At 36.1% G+C, this 9483-nt stretch overlaps 1 protein-coding gene across 1 annotated transcript; it reads right to left on the bottom strand.

The window, feature by feature from the left end:
* Positions 1-218: 218 nt before the first annotated feature.
* LOC145765294 (Golgi-associated plant pathogenesis-related protein 1-like) lies at positions 219-9150 on the bottom strand. Its single transcript, XM_082577096.1, has 4 exons — positions 8973-9150; positions 8097-8241; positions 2553-2698; positions 219-1920 (listed from the first exon to the last, which is right to left on the bottom strand). The coding sequence occupies exons 1-4, from the start codon at positions 9109-9111 to the stop codon at positions 1658-1660; spliced, it is 693 nt and encodes a 230-aa protein (XP_082433222.1). The 5' UTR covers positions 9112-9150; the 3' UTR covers positions 219-1657.
* Positions 9151-9483: the final 333 nt, after the last annotated feature.

Genomic DNA, 9483 nt, shown 5'->3' on the forward strand with positions numbered 1-9483 from the left:
GAATTGCATGGGTCAAAGTCTACCTCTTTATATTTTAATGTAAATTTTTGTGCTCAGAGATTCATCTGCATTTGTTTGGTTTCGAGCTGGAAAATCAATGCTCAATTGTATTTCTTCTTGCGACCGACTTTATTTTTTTTAGTTTGATTTCACATTAAGCTATGTCTCTATTCTCAGATAAAAAACTTTCGTTCTCAATCCAATAAAGTGGTACCAGAGAAAACCAAAGAAGCTATTGATGAAAGCGAACCAACAAACGAGAAAAACTAATTTAAAACATTCACACAATTTATTTATGTGGCCGATGCAGGAGAAGAGGAAACTCGCAAGACTGCACAGATGAGTGCTGCTGCTAATCCAACCTTGCGCACAAACCAAGAAAAAGACGAAAAAAAATTGGACACTTATTTTTCGTAAAGCACTTGGCTACAACTGTATAAGGTCTAAAAAATACACCCTATTTTTGATATGGCAAAACCCGTTCATTCCTCTCAGATTTTGCTGAGTTGTTGAAAGCAGGATTAATGTGGACAATCTATCTGAGCTTATAGGAAGGCGTTGGAGCACTTTACTGACGAACACATGCTAAGTTGCAAGTGAGGTTTCTACTGTAGAATAGTGATTACTATATGGATGAGCTGGTTGGATAGAAGTGATATTGGTTGGTTAGAAATGTTGTTAGCCTATGCCCTATACCGTTATCAGCTGCTTAGCGTTAGAAATACAAATAACACGCCGCTCTTGGTTAATCAGATTGAATTTGTTAACACTGAGCGTACTTATGCGTTTCTCTATGTTCATGAACTGTATGTTATTGTGATGTAAGCTTATTACGGTATGTATCGTACTATTATAGAATCTGATTGGCAAATAAAGTTATTTCTCTCTAACAATAAGCAAAACATTCCAGATCGTCATGTCCTATCCCAGATCTACCTAAGTGTCTCAAACTTTCTAATCCCCGTGCACAATAAATTGTCTCATTACTTCGCCACGCAGTCGTTGTTTGATCATGTTCATTCACAGAGTTGATTTGCATATGTGGAGGCGACCTTCAGGCCTACCTGTATTGTAATATTCTGCCCTAAATTACCAGTTGGAAAGGGCGCCAATATATTCACGATATACAATTGATTGGGCTATATTGTTTTAAAAACTTGCACACTTGGTGGAAACCCAGCCAACAATATCAATGGGAAACCAATTGCAATGTAACTTACATGGTCATATCAACTTGTTAGAAAACTATAGCTTACCATGGGGTTAAAGAATTTTATAGTAAGCATTGTTTGAGGCTATTAAACGTATTGCTTCTACTTTATGAGAGTGACACAAACCATTCATGTCACAAATAGCTCCTGTTTTCGTATCACCTAGCTTGTTATTTGTAAACTATGATGAAACAAAATATTCACCATGTTGACTTTACTGTATGACGTCGGCCTTTGGGTGATCGGGTTCCATATGTTACAGCCAGGAGGCGTTACGATCACACAGTTATTCGTTAATAAACGAACTGTTAGTTTAAAAATTAAAAGACAGTTGTTTTTGTATGGTTTACAGTATTATTATATATTGTAATTCTAACTAAGCCTTTTAGTGATATTTTTGTGTTAATAACTGTAGGTAGCCTAAGTTATATAAAACGTTAAGTTTATCAATCTTTTTTAGTAACGTCTATCTTTTGTAGTGGCTTTACGTTTTCTGCAAATTGCGTAATGTAATTTCCAGGTGGATCATAAATTGCTACAGCAAAAAGAGTTCCTTGACCGTCCTCGGCCATTCCAATGCCAACTTCTTTCGTATTTGCCCAAACAACTTGACTAAAATGAGTAATTTTTCCTCCGTTTGTAGATTGTCCAGGGTGCACAAAGTCGTAATTGGCAATCTCAGCATACCACTGATTGCAAATCTCGTCTCCTAAAATAAATAAAAAATTATGTGTGAGTTGGAAAGTAGAGGCTTTCTTATTATGAATTTTAACTCTCTTAAAGCGAGACAATAATTAATGCTATATTGACTAATATAGACGATTTATTGCTACTCAACTAGTGTTAGCAAAGGTCCAGTTTGACAAGTTGAATATTTTTGCGGTCCAGTGAATATTTCACATGCAGCCACGAAAGTTAAACAACCAGTGCGAGCACCGAAACACTTTTCAAGTAAAATATAACATGACTTGGATTTTTTCTGACACAAACAAAGAGATAAAAAAGGAAAAAATGTATTGTATTTCTTTGTATATTGTAGCCGTGTAAGCAGTACATCAGAGAAGATGGCAAAGCGTTGGGGGTCAAGGGGTGAAACACTCCAGCTGCTAGGATAACCACAGAAAAAAATTGCTTTTTCCTGGTAAGAATCTGTTTAAAAAGGCCATGAAATGTAGCAATGCGGTTATTTTTCCAAAAGCTTGATGTCCACCTTACCAGAAAGTCCGGATTCGAACCGCGATTTGCTAGTTGAGTAGCCCTGGGCCCTGGTACAGTATATGCTAATATGAATTTGGAAATAGAAAATAGTTGAAACTTTAAACTCTTGAAAATATCACAAACCTGTGATTCTTCTACTTGGGGGAGAGTATTTGTAGGCTCCACTTTCTCCATACTGCTCGTTTTCACTGCGTAGTAGTTGTCTTTTATTCAGAAGTGCTTCAGCCCACTCCTGGGCTAACTGTTCTAAATGTTCATTTCTTGTTAAGCTGAAAATTGTACAACAATCATATGAGACTTTTGAAGGTAGATTTTTGCAATCAGAAACATAGTTGATAGAAGAACGAGAAGATGATATATTTATCAGCAGAGGCCTAGAAAGGATAGGGGTAAGCTAATAGGGATAGATCCATTTTGCATGGTGTCTTACGAATTTTTGTTGTCTACTGTCATCTTTCCTGAGCATGCGGTTGTGTCTTTGGTATAGGCAGAGATGGGCAAGATCACCAGTATTGGTGATCTTGAAGATCAAGATCAAGATCACCAAGAATAGGTGATCTTGAAGATCAAGATGACCAAACTATGTGATCTTGAAGATCAAGATCAAGATCGTGATCTTGAAGATCAAGATCACTTTCAAGATCACTTTTTGTGTACTTGAAATAAAATGAAGTTTTTGATCAATGATGTTGCAAAAAATAATTACTATAAGCAACCTGGATAAAGGTATATAGTTGTTATTGCTAGCTTTTACTTTTAACTACTCGATCACTGGCCTATAAGTTAGTGACTGTTGCTATTAGGCCTATCTGTTGCTGACGTAGTTTGCGGCAACGTCACACCCAAGGCCGAGGTTAATTACAGTAGTCATGAAAAAGTCGCAAAATTTTCAATTAGTTTTATACTTTTATTTATAACAAATAAATAAAAATAAACTTTGAACTGCATCATTTTTTACCAAATTTTTGTCTGGTTTATGTAGGAGTTTTTATTCGTGTTACTAAGAAGTTTTAATTTTCACTGTATTATGTCAATGTTTATTGCACCATTTACCCATCTGGCAACCTTGATACTGTTATATGTTATCAAAAAATTCAGAGGTTTGCGGCTGCGGTCAGACAAACCGCTCCATACTCAGACCTTAAACAAGTCTTGGTCTAGTTGATTTACAGCAATAAACCACTTTACACCAAAATCGGCTAGAGTCCAGATTTTTTAACACCCACATTCTAGACTTTTGAAACATCTAAAATTGAGTAAAAGAAAGCAACCATTTCTTTAAAATTCAAACAAGGAAATTGTGAACAAAGTTAAATCATTTTTGTTATACGTCAACAAAAAGTACACGGAAGTTGACTTCTTTATTATGACCAACACAGAAAACTTTTTCAAATTTGAAATGGCAACACTGACCAGATTAGATGGTGAGTTTAAACCGTCTTTTGTTGGACACATATCATATTAACAGTGGCTTAATGTTGGTAGTTGCCACTAACTACTTTGTATAGCACGAGTTCTAAAAAATGCATCATCTATTAAGTAAACTTCAATTTTAAAGTGATCTTGATCTTAATGTTCTTTAAGATCAAGATCACACAAAAAAAAGTGATCTTAGATCAAGATCACCAAAAAAAAGTGATCTTGAAGATCAAGATCAAGATCACGATCTTGATCTTCAAGATCAAGATCACGCCCATCTCTGGGTATAGGACACACTTAAAGGCATGCCTGAAGGTGAACACAAACATTGGCTTCCTTGCCTTCTGTCTACTTCAGATCATCTTCAACCACCGGGTGCAGTGGCGTACGCAAGAGGGGGGTGTTGGCGGTTAAACCCCACCCCATTGAGCTTAGTATGTAAAACTTTTGTATGTTTTATGGCTGATTATGGTTTTATATAAATGCGTCCAGGGGCGCCGGAACGATTCTTGACTGGGGGGGCAAAATTACGAAAAAAGGGCACTTTTGTTTACTAAAAGGCCAATTTTTTTCAAGTTGTAAGATAAGACATAGCGATAATGCTAATCTATCAGCTCACTATGTATTGAGTAATGATAGCCTACAAGTGTCCGGTATACAAAGAAGGGCATCATGCTATTTTATAATGATGTAACCTACTGTCAAGCCTTAAAGCAGCCTGCGGCCATGGCGGCTAAGTAGTGCTTGAATGAACCGCCGGTGCTACTGTGGTTATATTTATTTTAGATGTAAGGTCTATTGTTATTTAAGGTCTAATGTTTGTTTATATTTGAATTAATGGTTGTTGTTAGTTTATAAGAATTAATATTAAGGCTGTCTAACTGCCTGATGAAAGTTCTATTTATCTAATTTAGCTATCTGACTCCAAGAACTAATTTCCACACAATTGTTATTCGAATTATAATTTTAAGTTATCAGAAGGTGTTCATATAATATTGTAGGTCTCTAACACAATTTGAATTTATACATTACAGAATAGTGAAATTACAGAACAGGGAAACATTATTGAAATTACGGAACAGGGAAACATTATTACAAATCATTACATTTTTAACTAAACAATCAATTTAATGTTTTCTGAGAACTGAACTGGTCTAACTGGGCTCTCGCCAAATGCGAACAAATCATTTTATTGTCGGTCCCCTTTTTCTTATTGACTTCTGGAGCAGATTACATGGAAAATTAAAGAAACATTAGGAAATAAATTTAAGTTAAACTAGTTCACTATAGTAAAAGGCAGGAAAACTTACATGATGAAATAATGGATCGCTACACTACCTCCTCAATCGGCCAAGTTTGGCCGCCGGTCTCTCCTAGCCAATTATTTAATTTCGCAATACAATGATCGTGGATTAACTGTCGAAAACATGCAGTATCAAAGAGTGACGCAAAGTTAGGTCAGCGCGTCATAATCGCCACTGTTGCATTGTGTGGGGAATATTTGTTATTGATGGAATATCCATCTGCGATCGCCAGCGCTGTAAGTCTTGTTTGTAATTCCCGACGTTTATTTTAACAAAGTCTTAATCCAAATTGCTAATTTACATCGGCTGGCAATATTGTCGTTTTTATGTCGATTCGATGTTGTCGGACATTGAACCGTTGTTAAAAAGGAGAACAAAGTTAGTTGACATCAATGGGGAAAACATTTTTTGATCATATTTTGCAAAAATTATGCTTCTTTTAGTAATGCAGCCTACATCATTGAAATAGCTAAAACCTCAATTGCTAAGGCAACAGGATCAGATGTCAGTAGATGTAAAAGAAAAAATATTTCGCACTTGCTAGTGCATCGTCAGTTCTGACAAAGGGCAGTTAAAGCCTACAAGTAATGTTTTAATCATTGAAATACTTATTTTATTACCTTGCCGTCATCGTCAACACATGTCGAACGTTGTTTTTCGTTGCTAAAAAGAATTCTAGGGGAGTAGCGAACTTTTATAAAATCAGCCACATTGGAGACACTCGTGCGAGTGTCGTTTGAATGGTACTGGATTACAATCCCGATAAAGCAGTTATTGCGTGGTGCAGCGATTCTATTGTAGGACGTCGCCCAGGCCCAGACTTCAACAACGCTAAGTGATCATTTTAGCATTGTTGCAAGTTTAATTCTATTTACTTGTGCTATCGTTATTTTTATTTTGTATTTTGGCCTCCAAGCACGCAGATTTGGCCGCCGAGAAGGAGCTCCCGGTAGGCCACAATGGCTGCCGAAAAAAAAAAACGAGTTTTAAGGCCTGTACTGTGTTGCAAAATTTTGTGCCGTAAATATTATTTTGAGGCAAAAATAAAAGATTATAATTAGGCTAAAAGCGAATAGCAGAAATTGTTATTGCAAAATGTGCAGTAGCTTACATGACTTTAAAAGGGCACCATTGCCCCCCCCTGCCCCTCCATCTGCAGAAAAATTGAGAGCAGGGGGGGCATTCGCCCCCCTGCCCCCCCGCTTCCGGCGCCCCTGAATGCGTCATCAGCTAGTTTTCTTAGTTTTTTATGTAAATCAAGTTTTGTGAACACGTGTTTGTGTTGTGATACAGCAATTATGGCCAAGAATCTATCCTCGACGAAACAAAAAAGTGAAAAAAGGAGCAAAGGCATCGAAATTTTTAAATTTTTTGCTTGCTTTTGTTGTTTATAAGTTTAGTACAATTGCTTGAAGCTAAACTGTAGGCTATTGTGGACCCAGGCTCACCACCAACGTGAATAACTAAGGTCTATGGTTTGTTATGGCTAGCCTATTTTATTTTAGTAGGCAATAGTTTCTGCAGTTTCATATTGAACATTTCTTATGTCCTAGCATGAGCAACTTTAATGTTACGTTGAAACGTTTTTAAAACATTGTTTTGCTTCATTTTGACGGAAAGTTACTTTATCTTCTTTGATTTTGAGATCTCAGCAATTTGGTTTCGTTATGCGCTGAAAAGAAGTAGGCTATGAAATGCCACTGCACGATAATCGTAGGCTACAAGGTAGAAAGTGTCCAGATAAAAATGCGTGGGATTGCGTAAAAAGTTTTTATTTTAAGATAAACTGACTGTTTTCACTCAGGGGTGTTTGAAACAAGACACAACCAATTTCAAAATTTTGTTTTGTTTGATAAATAAATAATAATTAATCGTACGGTCTGTAGAGACTTTTACCACCTGTAACCCACCTTTTTTGTCTCAAAGTAAAAGCAAAGCACAGTAACGAGTACGGTATTTTGAATTTATTTTTTGCTACAAAATATAATCTTAACGTAACTCAAATGAAAAACGTCTTTGTATTGCATAGGAAACACCGGCCAAATTCTGAATCGACAGTGGATTGCATTCACGATTTCCATTGCATATTTGCACCAACCAACAAATTTTTAGCAAACAAAAACAAAACGTACGCTAATGTTCGTCAAGCTTTCTCGACCATCTTGTAGCCCTAATCATCAGCACAATGACAACTGTACGTTTAGTGACCTGTCATCAGCCCGTTTTCGTTTTAACCGTGAACTAAATGTTGGTTACGGTTGGAATGGTCTCATGAATGATTTTCAACCCCCCCCCCCCCCGCATGAAAAATTCCTGCGTACGCCACGGACCGGGCGTAAACCTGAATACAAAAAAAAAAAAACTTTTTAAATACCACGTAAGCTAACCTATAGGCTACCCAATTTTCTTTGTTTCTATTCACGTTTTGTGCCCAAACCAAACTTAGTAAAGAGGCAGTTGATTTTGGTCTAACTAAGAAATGGTCAACAATCTTATGTAAAAGTCAACGAAAACGTGTTTATCATTCATTCCCGAGCAACGTTGGATACAGCTGTAGGTAACTTATTGTCATCTCTTGCCACTCCTGCCGCAAGGTCTGTCAAAGTCTACATAAATGGCTAGGAAGAACACCTTTGAAACAATACATTTTAAGTTGCTTACCACTGAGTAGGCAATAATGCGCACGTGCTTAGTGTCGCAATGTAGATGGTCAAACATCGACAATGTATCATCAAAGACGTTATAGGCTATTAGCCTACGTATTATTGCATGACGCATGTAAGCTGCAGCCTACACAACTCAGCAACTTTCGTATTATTGCTGCCATGTAACCATTTAACTTTCAATCAGCTTCTACCAATAAGTGACTTTGTTTCTTCTTTGCTTTGATTAATTTGTAGGCTAATACCGGTACGCCTACTTTAAAAAACAAAACATGTTTTACTTTGGGGATCCATGCAAGCTTCTCAGTGTATTGTGGCGTGTGAAGCATTCATATCTAAATGTTGCAAGTGGGTCGAAGAGTTTTGAGGTTAAACTTTTAGTCGTGGTAGATATCCCTGGGTTCTCATCTAATTTTGCAGGTTCTTCTGAAATTTAGAAAAGTTGGTATAGTAGGCAAATACAAATAAATATAATGATGTTTGCGTCTATCTAAACTAAAGCATGAAGCATTTTCATTAAAGTAGGCTATTTAAAACAAATTTTAAATAAGATATATCAATGCTTTACGAAAAGTAGTTGTGCAATTCATACAAATTAGTCCCTGAAACAGAAGGTTACAAGATAATTTGCATTAGCTATCAAGTAAAATAATAGCAGCGTCTGAGGACATGTAGCTCCATACATAGCGTTATTATCTTTGACTTCACACCAATTTTTATTCTAGGATTCGAAAATTTAACTTTAGGCATAGGCAACTGTTTCGAACTTAATGGTTCTCATAAATGCAGCAGTGAAATAATAAAAGTTGCGATTGGGTATAGTTTGATTCTTGCGATTAAATGATTGACTTCTTGGCCAATCTAAAGGTAAGAAAATGAACAGTTTTAATTTGATACTCAAAGAGTCAAGGAACGTTATTTTAACAATTGAAATAAATAACTGTTTTACTGATTTTACACGTTTGGTTGAATCCTTTTACATGGATCCTACAAATAATATCCTACAAATAAAGTCCTGCAATTCTCTAAACACCGAGAAGCCAGAACAGAGGTTAAGAGTCTTCAGATACATTTTATTACTCTAAAATATATAAGTAGGCCTACGGTAATCATTAAAAAAGTTTGTTTTTAGATAAATCTTTATTTCAAGTGTTTACCTTGTGTTTCCACCAATATCTGAGAGAAGACTTCCATTGCAACTACTGACAGCACAAAAACTTGAAACAACAATACTTTTGAAAAAGTCATCTTAACTTTAATAACAAAATAAAAATGCTGTGACGTGCATGACGTCATAGCACATGACTAGGAAACTGTGCTTCGAAAGCTAGTGCAGTTCGCTATTACCACAGCGAACTCGCATCATCAGGCTAAAACAGGTCGTTAATATCTACATTGTGAAATTGATAATGATGTCACACCTTAGGGGCCTGATGTAAAGAGAAAAGTTTCCATGTTTCAAGTCTTTAGATATGTGCAGGCTCATAAAATATATTTGTAGCTCAATTAAGTTACAGATTATCCCAGGACGCTTCAATAGGGCAGAATAGGCATTGTCCGTATAGAAAAACATCTTCTAATGTGTCAATTTTTTTAAAAAGTTTTTTTGTGATAGGCTATAGATTTTATTTGTTAAGTTACGGTAGGCCTATTAAGTTTTTACAGCAC

This window comes from Aplidium turbinatum, chromosome 2 (assembly GCF_918807975.1).
Source record: "Aplidium turbinatum chromosome 2, kaAplTurb1.1, whole genome shotgun sequence".
Taxonomy (NCBI): Eukaryota; Metazoa; Chordata; class Ascidiacea; order Aplousobranchia; family Polyclinidae; genus Aplidium; species Aplidium turbinatum.